Raw genomic sequence first — 19,258 nt, forward strand, 5'->3', positions numbered from 1 at the left:
ACGCTCAAGTCAGATATGAAGGTTCGGGGAACGCTTGCCACAGGTCTTATGGCTTTTTTGTGGTTTTCTCTTTTATCTTAAAAATGCTAACCCTTTTACCTTCGTTGGCTACCTTTTTATAGGCTTCCTCTGAATCTCAGTCTTCCGCTCTTTTCGAGACGGTATGGGACTCCAACTGCTGCGTTATGGGCAAAACATGGGATCTAGCGTGTTACGCCACGGTTCAGGGGAAAGCGTGGCTGCCACGGCTCTGTGAGACCTTGCGTGTTACGCCACGGTTCTGGGGAAAGTGTGGCTGTCATGGCTCCGTGAGATCTTGCGTGTTACGTCGCGGTTCTGGGGAAAGCGTGGCTGTTGTGCCTAGGTTCTCGTGCTGGAGAGCGCGTCTTGCCAACTGCCGTCGACCGGGTCTCCTCGCCTCTCGGTCTCTAGCCGGAATGGCCTCATGCCTTTTATAGGAATTGGCCTCGCGGACGACAACATCGTGGACGAGCAGGATGTTTCTGCTCCTGTTCTTCCACGCGCCAGGCTTTAACGGAAAACACCGGTGCGCAGAACTCCGCCATCAGATGTCTGCTCGTCATTCCTGGTCCCTTCGACGCATTTGTCCCAAACAGTATCCCTCCCAAACACCGGTCCCCCAGTTTCTGGTGTTGGGTAATGTAGTGGACCAGCAGTAGAAACTCGATAGTACTCGCTCGCGTGGGTTTGGAAAAGGCTGCCAGGAGTCATGTCGCATTTAATTGCGGACGAGGTGACGTGGCAGAAATCCCCCCCTCCATTTGAATTTCAAACCGACGGTTACGGGATTCTCGGAATATGCGTCATTAAATGCTGGCAGCCCAAGAGTTTGCTTCTCAGTAAGGAAACCCAAAATCTTCAAACACGAACTCGTCATTTTCTCCATTCTTGTCTCTCCGGCGAATGAACCTCGGCGCCAAAGCTGTCATCCCTGTCTCTCTCTGACCGAGTCCCTGCTTCAGGTATTTTTTCTATTTTTTTTTTTTTTTTGGTATCGGTTAGTTGTAGGTAATCTCCTTTCTCTCTGCTTTGCTTGAGGTTGTAGTTGGCGGTGGTGTTTTGGTTAGAACTTAGGATATGTCGAAGGGTAAGGAGAAGGTCGTTGAGGTTGGTGACGACGAACTAGGTTTTTTGCCTAGTCTGCCCGCTGATTTTGCTTTTGATCCCGGGATCCCCTTAGAGCCCATTAGGTCTAGTGTTGGTACTAGCGCTAGGAGGATGTCTCCCCAAACAACCTCCTCGAGCGACAGTAGCGATGAAGAAGGGTCTTTTGGATCGGAGAACACTTTGAGTGAGGGTCAAGGGGATGATTCTAGTGAGGCGTCCCCATCAGGAGCATCACGGCCAGAAGAACGGGGTACAGTAGGGGGTAGAGCCTTGTCGCGTGATTATGCCATTGACTACATGTCGTGTACGACCACGTTTGACGAGCTCAATGACCTCCGACTTAGGTATAGTATTCCTGGTGAGATACCTCTTAGGATCCCAGGAAAAAAGGATACACCTAGCCGGCCTCCCAGGGGATACGTTACCCTGTATCTGGAGAGCTTTAAGTATGGGCTGAGGTGTCCTTTGCAGCCTTACTTTGCCCGGATACTTAACGGGCTAAATCTGGCTCCTGGTCAGCTGAACCCCAACGGGTGGAGAGTGCTCTCTGGTCTGTTCATATTGTGGGACAGATGTTGCCAAAGCGAGCCCACGGTTGATGAGGTGAAGCATCTGTACCAGCTGAAGAGCAGCCCTAAAGATGCCGGCTGGTACTACTTCCAATCTGGTACCAAGAGCAGGAAACCCATAACTGATCTTCCAACTGGTGGTGGTGGGACTTGGAAGAGGAAATTCTTTTTTGCTGGGGGTCCCTGGGGTCAAGTTGCACAAATAGACGGGAAGGATTGTCGCGTCCCACCCCGTTTCACGGTCCCAGGTTGCCTGCTCGCTTTAGATGTCTTGTATCCATAATTGTTCCTGCTGTATTGGTTTGTCTCTAACCAAGTGTCTGTTTGTGCTGTAGTTTCCTGGGGTGTTCACTTCCCGCTCCGACCTGGTCTGCTTAAACGGGTCGAGGCTGTATTGGCCAATTCCTGCTCGAGCCGAGAACTGCTATCTACATACAACTTCCTCGAGTCTCGGTTGATACTTCCTGGCCATAAGATGGAGGACGCAGTGATTGGAGCTCTGACCAGGAAACGCTCTCGGCCTCCAACAACCGATAGGGACCAGGACAAAGATGCTCCCGCTGCGAAGCGAAAGAACATCGTGCAGCAGGTTCCTCCCTTGCAGGCTCTCCCTCTTGCCTCTGCTAGAGTCGGGGAATCCAGTAGAGCGGCCACTGATCCTGCTTCCTCTTCTCCACCTGTTGTGCCTCGGTCCCGCTTACCCGACAGCCGACCAGAACACTTGGTTCCCTATCTCAATGAGTTGTCTAAACTCGTGAGCAAGAAGGACCTGGAGGGCTTTGACGGTTGTACCCTGGGCGAGCTGGTGGGAGCCATGCAGTACAGTGCTTTCCATCTCAGCTGCATGGCCACCTACTATAAGGCCAAGGTTGGCCGTTACGACAGGAAGATGAAGGAGGACATTCAATCGGCGACGACCAGAGCTGACGTTGCCGAGAAAAAGGCGGGGGAGCTAAACGTTGAGAACCTCAAGCTGATAGAGCAAGAGTCCCTTGCTCAAGCAAAAGCCATTACACTCGAGGAGGAGCTGACCAAGGTTAAGGAGGACCTCCAAGGGCAGAGGGCTATGTATGAGGCTCAGCTCGAATCTCTCCGCGATTCCCACCGAGCTCATGTAGAGAACTTGGAGAGGGAGGCCGACAACCAGTACGACCAGGGACTTCGGCATTCGTATCGTTGTATCATGGCCGTCCTCGGGAAGCAACACCCTGATCTGAAGATGGATGACCTTGCAGCTGGTGTTGCTCAACATATGGACGAGGAGGCGGCCAAGGAAGATGCCGAGGGGTTAGAGCCGATCGTGATTGAGGAGGGTAACTCTCCTCCTCGTGCAGTCCCTGCTGATGTTGGCGAGGCGAGCACCCCCCCGGACGCAACTGGTGATACCCCTCCCGCACCCGAGGAGGTCCAGCCAACCGATGCTGCTCGGCTCACTGACCCACCATCTTTTTGATATATTTCTTCTTGTATTGTAATGAACAACGTTTATGAAATTTATCCCCTCTGTTAGCCATTAATAAAAATGTTGTTGATTACTATCTCGTGTCGTACTCATGAATTAATTTTCGTCTGAAACGCTGATCGCTTCTGTCTCGCCGTAAGACAGGCTTTGAGACTTGGTGAGGCCTTTGCGTGCCGTAGAAAACTTTCCAAATGCTTTGGAGCCTGCTCGCCTTCTCGCGAGCGAGCAGATCCTTGCATGCTGGGCTTTTGTCTGGCCCTAAGACAGGCTTTGAGACTTTGTCGAGCCTTCGCATGCCTTAGGATTTTCTTCAAACGATTTGGATTCTGCTGCCTTCTCGTGGCCGAGCAGATCCTGGCATGCTTGGCTTCTGTCTCGCCATAAGACAGGCTCTGAGACTTGGCGAGCCTTTGCATGCCTTAGGATTTTCTTCAAACGATTTGGATTCTGCTGCCTTCTCGTGGCCGAGCAGATCCTGGCATGCTTGGCTTCTGTCTCGCCATAAGACAGGCTCCGAGACTTGGCGAGCCTTTGCATGCCTCAGGATTTTCTTCAAACGATTTGGATTCTGCTGCCTTCTCGTGGCCGAGCAGATCCTGGCATGCTTGGCTTCTGTCTCGCCGTAAGACAGGCTCTGAGACTTGGCGAGCCTTTGCATGCCTTAGGATTTTCTTCAAACGATTTGGATTCTGCTGCCTTCTCGTGGCCGAGCAGATCCTGGCATGCTTGGCTTCTGTCTCGCCGTAAGACAGGCTCTGAGACTTGGCGAGCCTTTGCATGCCTTAGGATTTTCTTCAAACGATTTGGATTCTGCTGCCTTCTCGTGGCCGAGCAGATCCTGGCATGCTTGGCTTCTGTCTCGCCGTAAGACAGGCTCTGAGACTTGGCGAGCCTTTGCATGCCTTAGGATTTTCTTCAAACGATTTGGATTCTGCTGCCTTCTCGTGGCCGAGCAGATCCTGGCATGCTTGGCTTCTGTCTCGCCGTAAGACAGGCTCTGAGACTTGGCGAGCCTTTGCATGCCTTAGGATTTTCTTCAAACGATTTGGATTCTGCTGCCTTCTCGTGGCCGAGCAGATCCTGGCATGCTTGGCTTCTGTCTCGCCATAAGACAGGCTCTGAGACTTGGCGAGCCTTTGCATGCCTCAGGATTTTTTTTTTTTTTTTTTTTTCAAGCGAAATAAATTCGTCGACGTTACATTAATGGCAGGATTTGACTTACATGAAATTGTTCGGACATAAAACATAAAAATAAAAGATAGACAGCATGAGCAGAAATTGCTTTAAAATGTGAGCAAGTCTTACTGGAAGTATTTTCGGAGGTGTGCTGCGTTCCATGGGCGTTTCACTTCGTGGCCGTCCGCGCGAACCAGCTTGTAAGCTCCGGGCCCCGCTATCTGCTTGACTCTATACGGCCCTTCCCAATTCGGTCCCAGCACTCCTTGAGTCGAATCTTTGGTGCTCTGATTCACTCTTCTCAGTACCCAGTCTCCGACCCTGAATTGCCGTATGTTCACCTTCTGGTTATAATACCGAGCAACCCTCTGTTGGTAAGTGACTGATCGCTCGGCTGCTTGTTCCCTCCTCTCCATTAGCAGATCAAGATTCAAACATATCTGCTCGTCGTTCTCCTGCTCATTGAAATGGTCTGTCCGGTGTGTGGTCGTTCCTACCTCAGCCGGCACGACCGCTTCATGTCCGAAAGCCAAAGCGAACGGTGTCTCCCCCGTTGCGGTTTTGTGGGTTGTTCTGTATGCCCATAGCACACCTGACAGCTCGTCAACCCACGCACCCTTTTTTGCTCCGAGCCTGGTTTTCAGAAGCCTCTTGACTGTCTTGTTGGCTGCTTCTACTTGTCCATTCGATTGGGGGTGAGCAGGCGAGCAATACTTCAGCTCTATCCCGAGGTTCTGGCAGAAATCCCTGAAGCTGTGATTATCGAACTGCCTGCCATTATCCGTTACCAAGGCATATGGGATCCCGTATCGACAGACCAGGTTTCTCCACACGAAGTCTGTTGTTTTCTTCTCTGTGATCCTGCTAAGGGCTTCTACCTCTATCCACTTCGTGAAGTAATCTATAGCGACTATCGCATGTGTTGCTGCTCCTCGTCCCTTTGGCAATGGGCCGATCAGATCAATTCCCCATTGAGCGAATGGCCAAGGGGAGGCCATGGAGGTGAGCTTCTCTGGTGGTTGGTTAGAAAAATTTGCAAAACTCTGGCAGCTTGCACAGCTCCTGGTCTTCCTTTGCGCATCCTGGTGCATCGTCGGCCAGAAATATCCCTGCCTTAAGACCTTGTGGGCCAGGGACCTCCCGCCAGAATGATTTCCGCAAATTCCTTCATGCACTTCCCTCAGCACGTAATCCGCGTCGTCATCGTCCAAACACCGAAGGAACGGTAATGTATATCCTCGTCGATACAGTACCCCATCGATCATCGTGTATCTCGAGGCCTGAGCTCTAATCTTCCGAGCCCGTAGCTTATCTGGTGGTAAGACCCCGTCTCTAAGGTACGAAACTATCGGGTCCCTCCACGAGCTTTTTTGTTCTATCCGCAACACCCCCAAATTTTGCTCGATACTCGGGCGAGACTTTACTTCTAGGGGGACCGACTTTGGCATTTTTGGGTCGGCGACGGCTGCCATCCTAGCCAAAATGTCTGCTCGACTATTCTGCTCCCTGGGGATTTGTATCACCTCCACTGCTTCGAACTTCCCCATCATCTGCCTGACTATCCTTAGGTACTGTTCCATCTTCTCCTCTCTTGGTTGGAATCTTTCACTGACATGATTCGCAACCAGCTGGGAATCGGTTCTGATCTTAACTCTGTCCGCTTTCACGGCCCTAGCCAATTCCAGCCCTGCTATCAAGGCTTCATATTCTGCCTGGTTATTTGTGGCTGCAAATTCCAACTTTACAGCATAAGAGATCTCCTCCCCCTCTGGGCCTTCCAGGACAATCCCTGCTCCTGAACCCCGCTCTCCTGATGACCCATCCACAGATATCTGCCATACTTGAGTTTCGTCGTTGCCTATATCTGCATCTTGCTGATCCAAGCATACTTCAGGCTCCGCGAACTCAGCTACGAAATCGGCCATTGCCTGGGCCTTTATCGCCGCGCGGGGTTTATAGTCTAAGTCGAATTCGCTCAGTTCTACAGCCCATTTGACGAGCCGACCAGAGGCATCCGGCTTGTGCAGAATTTGACGCAATGGCTGGTTGGTGATTACCGAGACCGGGAATGCTTGAAAGTACGGCCTCAACTTCCGAGCAGCAACCACAAGGGCCAGTGCCCATTTCTCCATCGTTGGGTATCTGGTCTCAGCGTCGAGCAGGGCCTTGCTGGTGTAGTATATCGGATACTGAATTCCTTCTTCCTCTCTCACCAGAACGGAACTGGCGGCCCGATCAGATACCGCCAAATACAGATTCAACTTGTCCCCATCCCTCGGTGTGGACAGTAGCGGAGCTTGCTGCAAGTAATGCTTCAAGTTCCGGAAGGCTTCCTCGCATTCTGGGGTCCATTCCGTTTTCTTTCCCCTCCTTATCACTTGAAAGAATGGCTGACACTTATCTGTAGCCTTGGATATGAATCTGCTCAACGCCGCCAACCTCCCCGTGAGGCTCTGCATCTCCTTCAGGTTTCGAGGAGACGTCATTTGCACAATCGCCTGGATCTTCTCGGGATTTGCTTCAATCCCCCTATGGCTCACCATGAATCCCAGGAATTTCCCGGACTCGACCCCGAAAGCACACTTCTCCGGGTTGAGCTTCATCTTATACTTCCTCAAAAGCTCGAACGTCTCCTCGAGATGTCTGACATGTTCCTTCGGGACTTTGGACTTGGTGATCATGTCGTCCACGTACACCTCCATGGTTTTCCCGATCAAGGGCTTAAAGACTTTATTCACCAGCCTTTGATAGGTGGCCCCAGCATTCTTGAGACCGAATGGCATCACCCTGTAACAGAACAGACCTTGGTTAGTGATGAAAGCCGTGCTCTCCTCATCCGGCTCGTACATGGGGATCTGGTTGTATCCCGAGAATGCGTCCATGAAGCTAAGCAGACCATGTCCAGCCGTTGAATCTACTAGCTGATCGATCTTTGGTAAAGGGAAGCTGTCTTTTGGGCACGCCTTATTGAGGTCTGTGAAATCCACACACATCCTCCAACCAGGGGCTCTGTTCCTCCCTTGCATGTCATCAATTATTTGCGCTAGCCTTCGCACTTCCTCCTCCAGCTGTCCTGCGCGACCAGGGTCGCGCGCTGCAGCTTGATCCCGCTCTCGCTCTGCATCATGTAAGTGTTGCCTCAGTTCTGTTTCCTCTGCGTTCACCACCCCGTCGCCCCCGTCACAAGTCTGTCTTACCGGGGACTGCTCTCTTTCTCTATGAAATTCTCCCCGCAGAGGTACGTTACCTCTCTCACCGCCAAATCTCCCAGCGGTTCGACTTCTCTCCGCACTATCGGTACCTGGTGCCGCTCCACCGCCTCTCACCCTTCCCTCTTGGGTTACCCTTCGCTCGTTCCGCAGCTCATGCAGGATGGTTGTCAAGGTTTCCATCTGCTTTTCCATTCGCTCCATCCGGTCGAACATGACTTTTTCCCGTGCTTCGCTGATCACCTCCCTCAGCGTCACGGAATCGTTAAGCCTTATGTCACCCCCTTGTGCGCTACTTCCTCCTATCTCCATTGACTTTCGCTTACTCCACCCCTCTTCTTGCTACCGACAGAAGCTTTTTGCTCTGGATCCCCACAGACGGCGCCAAAATGTTGATGCGAGATTCCGGTTCTCCTCGTTCTACGACCAGGATCCCTGCTCGATCAACTCTACCACGACCAGGAGGTCTCCTAGTAATGCTTCTTCTCCGGATGTCCCTGCACACACAGACAAGTCAGAGTACGCCGGTTGTTCTCCCGGCGCAAACCCTCCGACGCTCAAGTCAGATATGAAGGTTCGGGGAACGCTTGCCACAGGTCTTATGGCTTTTTTGTGGTTTTCTCTTTTATCTTAAAAATGCTAACCCTTTTACCTTCGTTGGCTACCTTTTTATAGGCTTCCTCTGAATCTCAGTCTTCCGCTCTTTTCGAGACGGTATGGGACTCCAACTGCTGCGTTATGGGCAAAACATGGGATCTAGCGTGTTACGCCACGGTTCAGGGGAAAGCGTGGCTGCCACGGCTCTGTGAGACCTTGCGTGTTACGCCACGGTTCTGGGGAAAGTGTGGCTGTCATGGCTCCGTGAGATCTTGCGTGTTACGTCGCGGTTCTGGGGAAAGCGTGGCTGTTGTGCCTAGGTTCTCGTGCTGGAGAGCGCGTCTTGCCAACTGCCGTCGACCGGGTCTCCTCGCCTCTCGGTCTCTAGCCGGAATGGCCTCATGCCTTTTATAGGAATTGGCCTCGCGGACGACAACATCGTGGACGAGCAGGATGTTTCTGCTCCTGTTCTTCCACGCGCCAGGCTTTAACGGAAAACACCGGTGCGCAGAACTCCGCCATCAGATGTCTGCTCGTCATTCCTGGTCCCTTCGACGCATTTGTCCCAAACAGTATCCCTCCCAAACACCTGATGGTTCCCCAAATGTATGATAACAAAATCAAATAATCGAATAAAACTGGGATAGGGAGAGAGAGATGATGAGATAACGTAGTGAGTGGTAAACATGGTTGGGTCCCAAGGCTGAAAATATGGTGCCAGCAACACAACAGATAATTAAATAAATAAATAAATAAATTATACGATCTCTCTGACTCTAGTGGAAAACGTGCAAGAGGCTGGGGGCAGCAGAGCCAGAAAAATTATGTACTTATCTTTGATTCGTATGTACAGAGTGATTGCTGGTGGATTGATGACCGCAATTTTGCAAGTTGAGGTACTCTGATTACTGAATGAATTATAGAAAGTTGCAAAGCCATGCTGAATAAAATTTGCAGCAGAGGATGAACTGAACCAACTCCCACCACGCCCACTTTATTTGCTCACGACAGTTACAAGCATTAACACCAGTTCAATGATTCTGCTTCCTGCATGTGCTGCCGTCTTTTTGCTTTATCCACCCACATATATATATATATATATATTTTTTTTTTAATTTTTGATCCTGTTCAGTATTAAAGTTCTGTAATTTAAAAAAAGTTATAACTGTTTAAAAAATATATAATTATTAAATAAAAATTAATAATTTGTAATATATATAAATTTTAAATAATAATTTTGATAATATTATTAAAGTATAATAAATTTTACATGATATAAGTAAAAAAATTATATAAATATAATTTTTAAATTATAACAATTAATGTTTACCAAATATTTTACAGTTATAATTTTTAAGTTATAACTATCCCAATATAAATTTCAAACACACCCTCCTTATACACGATAAACAATTATTATCAAACAAAATTCTTTATTCTTTTCCCATTCATTAAGTTTTAGGTTCTGACCTGCAAAGCCTATTGACGGGGGGATTCTTCTTTCTTTAACGTAACAAACCGAAAAAAAAAAAAACAAACGGCCTGCATAAAGAAAAGAAAGAAAGAAAGAAGGGAAAAGATTTTTTATGCATAGCCACATTGGTCACTGTTTGCTAAAAGTTTGGGGGCATGTAATTTTCCTAGCCGATAAAACGTAAGATCGATTTCGATTTACATGCACACCACTAAACGTAAATTCGGATTTCTGTGGGATATGCATATCTTTTCAGCCCTTTTTTTTTTTTTGCCTCTCTATATTCTTCCACGATAGGGCCGGCAATGTTATACAGATAGATTAATTATTTGAATATTATATATATATAATTCACATAATCTGCCTAATACGTGGTAAAGGAGATTGTCTAATCATATATATTTAAACGAAAATAAAATCTAAGAGGGCCGTTTCAAAAAAACAAAAAAAATCTAAGAGGCAGAACTTTCGAAGTGATGGGTCACTGTAATGCGCACATGAGACACGATTGCAGGGATTTGGTGTCTAAAGACAGCTGCATGGATTTGCGTTTATTGAAAGAAACAAAAGCATAAGAAAAAGAGAATCATATGCTAAAAGTTTCCACGGACACGGCCTCTGATGTTGTTATTCTAAAGAGTTGGCGAAGAAATATTTACTGGATCTCTTTTTCTTCAAGTGACAATCAAAAAGGTGTCAAACTCGTTGGAAAATGATAAAAGATTAAAGAAAGAGAGAGAGGGAGGTGGCCATGTAATTAAAAAGGTGTACATATTATTGCACATATTTTTGTTCACATATCAATTATCGTGCAAAATGCAAGATTTTGGGGTGTCGGTGGGCATTTTGTGAATTCACTTGCAAATATGTGTGTCTGATTTTTTTATGTCTCGAGTAGAAGTTAATGTGAATTTACCATTTTTTTCTTTTGCCTTTTTTTTTTTCCCTTGCAGCACTAAGTGGAAAAAGATATTACAGAGTTATAGATTGAAAGCTATAAAACTAAGGGTCTATTTGAAATTAAGCTTAGGTAGCTGTAATTTAAAAATTACAACACTAAACTAATTATTATAGTTTGAAAGTTATGTTAATATGATTTTTTATTTATATAATAAATAATCTATTACTTTTTTAATAATTTTATCAAAATTATTATTTAAAATTTATATTTACTACATACTATTAACTTTTTATTTCATGGTTACAATTTTTGTTTTACAACACTTTAATCCCAAACAAGATATAAAGTGTTTAGTAAACATTTATTTATGCGATTTATAAATTAGGTTGATTTTATACTATACTGATATAACAAAAAATCTATGACATATTTATTATTTTTTTTCAAAATTATTTTTATAATAGCTACAACTTTTTCCATAGCAACTGCAATTAAGCAGCCACTACACCATAATACGAACTAGGCCTATAATTATTTACTATAATTTCATGAATTCATTTAGACTTTTGTAGGGTATGTTTGGCAACTTTTAAAGATTTAATTAAAATACAGTTTTAAAAGATTAGAAAAATGAGAAACTGAATAATAATTTTTTTTAAAAAAAAAAACTTTGTCGCTACTAGGTACAGTCAATTGTGGAAAACCGCTCCTTCAAGCTAATTTGTGAAAAAGTAATTCTAAAAGCAAATCAATTGAAAATATATGTACACCATAATGCTAGCATTTTTCAAAACGACATAGAGGAGGTTCACCGTTCATGTATGGTGTCGGTCTTATTTTTTAAAATGGGGAAATAATAAGAAGTATCTTCGTCATCTATGAAACATTTTCTTTAACGTGAATTTATATGAGTAAGTATTAAATAAAATTTCATGTTATCTCTTGAGAGTTAGCGAGTAATTTTTAAGTAGGTTTATTTAACTAGTTACAAGTAATATTTTAGTAGATGCAAGGTAGAAAATAAAAATATATAAATTTATATTATTTAAAGTTTATCATAGTTTAGTGAGTTTGGTATTTTTAGTGCGAATAAAAAAGGTCTTCACCCAATGATGAAAGAGAAATTTCTTTAATTTGTGATTGTTATGAAGTGCAGGATGAATAAACTGTGCAATAAATAAATAAAATTAGTGAGTTTAGTATTTTTCGTAAGAACAAAAAAGTGTTGACCCAATGTTGAAAGGGAAATTTCTTTATTTTGTGCTTGTTCATGAAGTGCAGGCTGAATAAAGTGTGTGCAATAAATAAATAAATAAATAACGATGAGTTTTTTCATGTGACATATTACCTATAACCAATTAAAGAATAAAATTAAGTTTAAAGGCTGAACTAGTCAATTTAGTTCAACTAATTTTAGATGAACCTTTCCACGAAAAATGAAATTCGCAACAATCATCGAATGTTGACAAAGGGTGCGTTTGGGATTGAGGTGCTGTAGCTTTTAAACTACAGCTGTTGTGAAAAAAAACTGTAATTATGAAACAAAAGTTAATAATATATAGTAAATATAAATTTTAAATAATAATTTTGATAAAATTATTAAAGATATAATAAATTTTATATTATACAAGTGAAAAATCATATCAACATAACTTAAAAGCTACAACAGTTAGTGTTTACCAAACACTTTAGTGCTGTAGCTTTTAAACTACAGCTGCTCAACCTCAATCTCAAACGCACCCAAAGGAACACAAATCAAATTATTTCTCCTCGTTATAAGATTAAGAGGAAATGTAAGCCACTTCGGCCTTGGCCGAAGTGGTGGGCTGCTGCCCTCACAAGCATTGTGAGGGCAGCGGTTCTAGCCCCCACAAAAGCATTGTGGGGGCTAAATGTTCTTTATATCCTTCTCCCTTGCGAAATGCAAGTGGAGTATGGACATCCTCTCCTGTGAGGGGTTATTTGTATTGGACATGTACTTCATAGAATTCATTGTAATAATGTAAGTCTCAATCATGTATATCCGATTGTAAATATCAGTGTAATACCTCTGCTACAATAAGCAGTTGTTGTAAATATCTGTGTAATGCAGTAATCTGATGATTAATCAGTCTCAAAAAAAAAAAAAAAGAGGAAATGTAATTTTTTTAAAAATTCTTATTTCATGCTCATTTCTAATTTTATTATGCAATGTATATTTAAATGTATAATTATTTATTAATACTTACACACAAGAGGAATATTATTAAAAGAGTAAAAGAAATCTTAGACACCTTAGAAGACCGAGTAATAGAAGTTTGAAACAACTACAACTGCAACGACCTTATCCATATAAATACGAAATGTCAGCCTGTGCCAAGAGAAAATGACCAAAACACGTCAAATTTTGCAATTTGACCACAAATTGCATTAGCCGTAAAGACAAATATAATTATCTTTTACCCCCACATCGGAGAAAAAATTAGCTTCATTTAATAATAATAATCTCATTTTACCCCATATCGGAGAAAAATTAGCTTCCTCAATTTTAACGACCTTCATTAAAAAAAGAAGAAGAAGAGAAAATATCGTAATACAATCTTAGCATCATAATAATAATAATAATAATAATCTCATTTTACTCATATCCGAATATTCTCAAAATAATAAACAAAAGGCATGGTTTATTTAAAAAAAAGAAAAAAAAAATATCTGCAGGGATCCACTCCACCTAACAATATCAAAGGAAGGAAGGAAGGAAGGAATGAACCACGTTTCATGTAACTGGGATCCCCCCAGTTTCCGTCCAAAGTCTGAAAACGAGTCCTAAGCAGGAAAATACCCTCGCCTTTCACGTGCATTAACTGTAGAGAGCTAGCAAATATTGAATCAAATACCAAAATTAAAAAAACTACTAATAAGTAGTAACTTTATTAAAAAAATATTAAATATTTTTTAATATATTAAATAAAATAAAAAACAAGGAATCTCGTTTAGTAATAACAGTTAGTATAAATACTTAAGAAGACTTGTTATTGTTGCCAACAGTTTTTGTGTTGCGTACGTTCTTTCGCTCGCTGGTGTCCTCTGTTTTCTTTCTTCTTTTTAATCCCTCAAACTCAGGCTCGAGATAAAAAATTAGCTTTACAAAAATAAAAAAACCCTCCCTGACGGCAATGGAGTGGCTTCGAGGAGACGTAATTGGTCATGGAAGTTTTGGGAGTGTGAATCTTGCAAAGGCCTCAAAGGTTTCTTCTGAGTTTCCATCTTTAATGGCAGTGAAATCTTGTTCTGATTGTCCGTCCAGTAGTGTTACTTTGAAGAACGAAAAGGAGGCGCTTGATCAGATTGGTATTTGCCCGCAAATCGTGAGATGCTTTGGCGATGATTACAGTTTTGAGAAGGGCGAAAGATTTTATAATCTGTTGTTAGAGTACGCTTCCAGAGGGAGTTTGGCTGATCGCGTGAAGAAGCAAAATAACGGTCGTTTACAAGAATCAGATGTCAAGAGATACACAAGGTCGATGCTCAAAGGCCTGCGACATATTCATTCAAAAGGGTTTGTTCACTGCGATATCAAGCTTCAAAACGTGTTGGTTTTTGACAACGACGAGGCCAAGATTGCTGATTTTGGGCTGGCCAAGAAATCTTCGTGTGATGGAGAACGGTCAGAGAGTTTTGAGTGCAGGGGCACGCCTCTGTACATGTCACCGGAGTCAGTGAACGAGAATGAGTATGAGGCTCCTTGTGACATATGGGCTCTTGGTTGCGCTGTTGTCGAGATGGCTTCCGGGAAACCCGCCTGGAATCACAAGCAAGATTCCAATGTCTTTTCTTTATTGATTAGAATTGGGGTTGGTGATGAATTGCCCAACATTCCTGGGGATTTGTCCGAGCAAGGTAAAGACTTTTTGATCAAGTGTTTTCTTAAGGATCCCAAGAGGAGATGGACGGCGGAGATGCTCCTGAATCATCCATTCGTTTGCGCTGATGATCAGACCGGTGATGATGGCGGTATTCATATTCATTCATCATCGTCACCATCATTAAAGGGCATCAAAGATGAAAAGTTTTCGCAATCGCCGAGGAGTCCTTTTGGGTTTCCAGAATGGGTTTCAGTTCAATCATCATCATCAGTAACAAGTTCGCTCAATTCTCCCTCGTTTGATTCATTTTTATCTTCTCGAGATTGCTTGCTGGATCGGATTAGAGTTCTGGCGGGTGATGACGAGAGGCCCAATTGGTCAGATTCAGAGTGTTGGGTCACAGTGAGATGAATTGAATTCCCACTTAAAAGCGGCACGATTCAAGCAACTTGGAGATTCTTTTTTAGTGACATCAAGGGTTTCTTGTAATTGTTGCTCAATTTGTTCATTTATTTGTAACCGTAAATGAGTAGGAGAAACAGAGAGATGGTTAGTTTAACCAGCGACTGACGTTAGAGTTTATAGAGTGGTTCTGACTGGGCAATCAAGTGGCTGAGTGTACAGTGAAGATTTTTTTTTTTATTGAATTATATATATCATTTGAATTTACAGGACATAATTATACCAGATTTTTTTTTTCCTTTGATCTGCTTACAATGTGTTATCAGTTATGATAGCAGTCCTGTCCCACGAGTGCATTCAAATTTGATTCAAAATCTCAAGCTATCATATCATATAATCTGATCATGAATAAAAAATGAGAAATACAGTAACATACCGGAAGATTTCAATCTTTAGAAGGGTTCGATTATATTAAAACCGCTCTAAAATAGAATACGCGTTTATAACCACACGATCAAAATTATAATGAATTTTTACTACTTATTACTTTACATGTGTAATTGAAATTCGTGCTCTATCATAAATTAATTTCAACATAGCCATAGCCTCTTTCAAATTATGCTTTCTGGTGTTATATTCTCAAATTGTATGATCTAATTGCAGGAATCAGTAGCATCCCACTTGTATCTATTTCCAATTTTATTAGTACCAGTTAGTACCAGCCGGCAGCAGTAGCAGATAATATAACAGACGAAACAGTCCCATCAAATACAGCTCAGTGCATATTTATTAAATTTTTTTTTTTCAAGAAATTAGTTTCTGGTATCTGTTACTTTGAGTCTTTAAAGAAGTGATTGAATATAAATGGCGTGAGGCATGTTATATACGTGCTATCAAATAATTGATACAATAGTTAAATCTTAAAAGCAGCCAAAGATAGACCGTACCTTTCACTCGAAAACCAGTCGGGAATTGGCGAGCCATTTTTCGATTTTTTTAATGTACATAATTATTAATAATCAGTTTGAGACACGAATAACCAATGGATTAAACTGCGTCCCATGCGGTGCACATTTGTTGATTACCCTTCAAAAATTGTGAAACATGAGATTCTCGTAGTCTTACTTCTTAAATTATGTTAATGTTGCTAATTGACAAAGGCGTGCGATTAGATTAACAATTAAGATTAGTGGTAGGGTATGAAGAGAGAGAAGCACACACGTAAGAAAGAGAGACGAGAGAAAGAACATTCAATCTGGGTTGTTGAAAGTTTTATATTTATATTAGTTAGAGAAATTTAACTTCTATAAGTTGTCCAAACATAATTCTTTTAGAAAAATATGTTTCAATATGATAGTTCATTCCCATTAGTGATTATTAGGCTTTTGTTAAAGTTTCAAATAAAATGGTGATATTTGACTTCTTAATATATCTCTTCGGTACTCATTTCTCAATTCATATTTTTTATTTCCATAATTGCCGTTATTAAAGAATAGATATTTTTCTTCTCTCACAAGCTCTCAATTGATTAACTTCTCATCTCTCTCATTTTTTAAAATTGATTTACCATTTGAATTAAACTGTAACTTTAAATAACATCTTAAATTGAAATTAAACAAAATTTCATGTTATCACAAAAAATCAAAACCAATATCATCAACAACAATAAACCCGCCGCTTGTTCATCAAATTTAATAAAATTCAATATTAAAATTTACTATATATTGGTGGAGATGACCCATCAATGGATTGATGGTGAAAAAGATAAGTAGTGGCGGTGAAAAACTTGTTATTGATAGAAATAGGCAGTGGGATAATAGTCATGCTAGAGAGAAGGGAGGCGGGGGGGGGGGGGGGAAGGACAGAGAATGAAATAAAATAATATTTTTTAATGTTAAATAAGTACAATTTTAAAAGGTAATAAGATAAATTAAAAGGTGAGAGTTGATGAGATAATTTGAGGTGTGAAATATCATTATCCTTTGAAATATGTTTGGTTGCTTTTTGACTGTGAACATATTCTCTCTCTCGTAAAATAATGCTTCCGGACATTCTTCTTTAAAATTTTCTTCTAATAAAAATGGCTTCAATATTAAAATCAATCGCTTACCTTTGTAAATGAAAATTTGGTAGTTCGAACGCCAAGTGCTCTAAGCTTTCAGTTAAACCAAAGTTCATTTCAAGGAATCAAATTTAAGATTATGGACCCAACACCACCAGTCTAGGCTTATTTTAGCTGATCCAATAGGCCCAAGTTAGTCCAAAATGCAAGACCAATAGTCTATCTACTCTACAACAAAACTAGGCTTATGTTAGCTGATCCAATTGGGGTCTGCATGACATGAAGTTTGATACATATCAAAATCGAGATGCCATATTGCTTGCTAGTAATTCTCAACATAGGGTGTATCATAAAATCTCTTAAAACTCAAATAAGCACAAAGCCCAAGTAAAAATAGTATCCAAACTATTAGTATAGAAGAAATAGAACGCGTCTAACTTCACTTCTCACCGGGTAGAGAAATTCACAAACCATTGCCAAATGCCAATCATCAACTTTTAGCCTTATGTTTCGTGTAAATCACATGAAAATAAAATCGATATTATTTAATTTTAAGTGTCAGAAACACATTAAAATAACTATATATAAAATATACAATATTATTATTATAACCACCGACTGCTCCTAGATTTCAACCCCTGTCCAGTGCCTGCAATTTCTACTGGCCCAACAAAATCCTGAATCCTCGATTCCCCATGGTTGGGTCAGCTCTGGCACAGTTAGCCCAAACTCTGCAATTGCCATTCACTAGCTCTTGCAGTGTATCAACTTCTTCTGATTTTCAGTGGTAAGTGCACTTGTTTTTCAATGAAATGCCCACGTTCATCTTCTTGGGGTCCATAATGACCGAGCATTCAATTCTCTTATAGAACTTGGGCTTGACTAATCTGCCCAAAACATAAGCTCTTGCACGAACCATGAAGTTCAGTGTCAGTGCCACTGGCTCAACCAGTGCACCATTTAAACTGCTCAGGCTAGCTCCCCCTCCATACAAAGGAATGTGACTTCCCTTCATCATGACTGTAACTGATCTCTGGCTCTTCCTTGATTGATAAAATTTAGGTATCTGTAAGCACCAATTAGATAAATCATATGAACATAAAGTTAATAATAATAATAAAATAAAATAAGTTCTAGTATAGAGGTAACTAAGCGTAGTAATTGCATCTATACCGTCCCAGTGGCTACAGTGAGCTGAGAATAGTATAGATCTAGAGGCGTTGACGTAACATGGACACCAAAAAATGTAGCAGTGTTGCGAAATGTGAATTTGACAGTGCAATTCACCGTCACCATTTGAGTTGCTACTCCAGAGAAATCCGCACCAGCTTGGACGACGAATTGATTAAATGAAATGCTCTGCAACCAAAATAACAGATATGATGTTCCCTTTTCACTCAAATTAATGAAAGAAAAAAAAAGGGGAATTAGGTTAATATAAGACGTGAATTATTAATGAATGCAAGAAATATATATAAATGAATCTGACCTTCATTCTGATGGTGGGCTTTTGAGGCTTACTGGCACCCCACAAGATCAAAGAAAACATAGAGAAAAGTACTATGAATCCCACAACAAAAGTGAGAAGATAGCAACGTCGAGAAAGGGCTCTGTGTATGGTTTCTCCGTCGAGAAGCCCCTCCTCTTCAATGGCGTCAAATTCCTTCCAGGGCTTCCGGGACTTGCGTTCATTCTTGCGTTGGTGTTGGGGCTTGAGGGAAGCAGAGAGGCGAGTGGAGGATGACTCGCGGGATGAGTGAGGACCAAGCGAAGAGTTGGAGTGAGAGTGAGGGGGTGACCCCATGGGGCTGAGCACTGGAGTTGAATGGAAAGAGTTCGTGGTTTTCTCGCCATCGTGGGAATCTCTTGACGGGCTCTGCACGTAGTAGACTGGTCGACGAGGGGATCTTATGGGTGAGGATTGACTCAGGCTGCTCGCCTCCGAGTCTGTTTTTGAGAGCTGAGCTGACATTATTGACGTTGTTCGATCTATCAGTATTGGTGTTACTGCAACTGCAGGCGCCGCTTACGGTTTTGCAGAAAATGAACAAGCTTGTTCTAGAGAAGAGTACTTCTGAAGATTGTGTTACTAATATTGAAAAGCGATCTGTATATTATTGTATTATATTTACTGGTTACTGTGTAAGATCTCAGATTCTCAAATAATAAATAACGTATATAAATACGTATATGCTTCAGTGGCGCACGTTGTGGTGTGTATTATTTAATGTTATCAAAGTCTTGTTTCTTAAGTTTGTAATGAATGATAGAAGGTGGACTTTTACAGAGAGTGACGGCACCTGCCTGGTTGATGCTCTTTGTATTGATTTAGTGTCAACTTTCATCATTTTTTTTCTCCATGGAATGGTGAATATTGAAGAAGCTAGCTACCTAGTGGCCATCTTCATTTATTGCCCCAACGTGATTTGCATA

At 42.1% G+C, this 19,258-nt stretch overlaps 4 protein-coding genes across 4 annotated transcripts; 3 read left to right on the plus strand and 1 right to left on the minus strand.

Moving 5' to 3' along the window:
* Positions 1–1,373: 1,373 nt before the first annotated feature.
* On the plus strand, positions 1,374–3,235 carry LOC127898953 (uncharacterized). Its single transcript, XM_052431620.1, has 2 exons — positions 1,374–1,945; positions 2,033–3,235. Exons 1-2 carry the CDS (start codon positions 1,426–1,428, stop codon positions 3,148–3,150), a joined length of 1,638 nt encoding a protein of 545 aa, XP_052287580.1. The 5' UTR covers positions 1,374–1,425; the 3' UTR covers positions 3,151–3,235.
* A 3,631-nt stretch (positions 3,236–6,866) lies between these two features.
* Positions 6,867–8,555, plus strand: LOC127903735 (uncharacterized). The gene is made up of 4 exons (XM_052444412.1): positions 6,867–7,008; positions 7,383–7,573; positions 7,975–8,118; positions 8,220–8,555. The coding sequence occupies exons 1-4, from the start codon at positions 6,867–6,869 to the stop codon at positions 8,553–8,555; spliced, it is 813 nt and encodes a 270-aa protein (XP_052300372.1).
* Positions 8,556–13,524: 4,969 nt separating this feature from the next.
* On the plus strand, positions 13,525–15,048 carry LOC102619746 (mitogen-activated protein kinase kinase kinase 20). Its single transcript, XM_006466532.4, has one exon. It carries the CDS (start codon positions 13,672–13,674, stop codon positions 14,770–14,772), a length of 1,101 nt encoding a protein of 366 aa, XP_006466595.2. The 5' UTR covers positions 13,525–13,671; the 3' UTR covers positions 14,773–15,048.
* A 2,219-nt stretch (positions 15,049–17,267) lies between these two features.
* Positions 17,268–18,937, minus strand: LOC102607882 (hypothetical protein). Its single transcript, XM_006466670.3, has 3 exons — positions 18,315–18,937; positions 17,999–18,184; positions 17,268–17,891 (listed from the first exon to the last, which is right to left on the minus strand). Exons 1-3 carry the CDS (start codon positions 18,795–18,797, stop codon positions 17,607–17,609), a joined length of 954 nt encoding a protein of 317 aa, XP_006466733.2. The 5' UTR covers positions 18,798–18,937; the 3' UTR covers positions 17,268–17,606.
* Positions 18,938–19,258: the final 321 nt, after the last annotated feature.

The sequence above is a fragment of the Citrus sinensis genome, chromosome 7, assembly GCF_022201045.2.
Source record: "Citrus sinensis cultivar Valencia sweet orange chromosome 7, DVS_A1.0, whole genome shotgun sequence".
NCBI classification, from domain to species: domain Eukaryota; kingdom Viridiplantae; phylum Streptophyta; class Magnoliopsida; order Sapindales; family Rutaceae; genus Citrus; species Citrus sinensis.

Excerpts from the sequence above, each read along its gene's own strand:
- LOC127898953 (XM_052431620.1), top strand. The coding sequence starts at position 1,426 with ATGTCGTGTACGACCACGTTTGACGAGCTCAATGACCTCCGACTTAGG. Across the intron at positions 1,946-2,032 it reads ACCCCGTTTCACGGTCCCAG|TTTCCTGGGGTGTTCACTTC; the intron begins GTTGCCTGCTCG and ends TTTGTGCTGTAG.
- LOC127903735 (XM_052444412.1), top strand. The coding sequence starts at position 6,867 with ATGGCTCACCATGAATCCCAGGAATTTCCCGGACTCGACCCCGAAAGC. Across the intron at positions 7,574-7,974 it reads ATGAAATTCTCCCCGCAGAG|GATCCCTGCTCGATCAACTC; the intron begins GTACGTTACCTC and ends TTCTACGACCAG. Across the intron at positions 8,119-8,219 it reads CGCTCAAGTCAGATATGAAG|GCTTCCTCTGAATCTCAGTC; the intron begins GTTCGGGGAACG and ends ACCTTTTTATAG.
- LOC102619746 (XM_006466532.4), top strand. The coding sequence starts at position 13,672 with ATGGAGTGGCTTCGAGGAGACGTAATTGGTCATGGAAGTTTTGGGAGT.
- LOC102607882 (XM_006466670.3), bottom strand. The coding sequence starts at position 18,797 with ATGTCAGCTCAGCTCTCAAAAACAGACTCGGAGGCGAGCAGCCTGAGT. Across the intron at positions 18,185-18,314 it reads AGCCCACCATCAGAATGAAG|AGCATTTCATTTAATCAATT; the intron begins GTCAGATTCATT and ends TTTTGGTTGCAG. Across the intron at positions 17,892-17,998 it reads TCACTGTAGCCACTGGGACG|ATACCTAAATTTTATCAATC; the intron begins GTATAGATGCAA and ends TGGTGCTTACAG.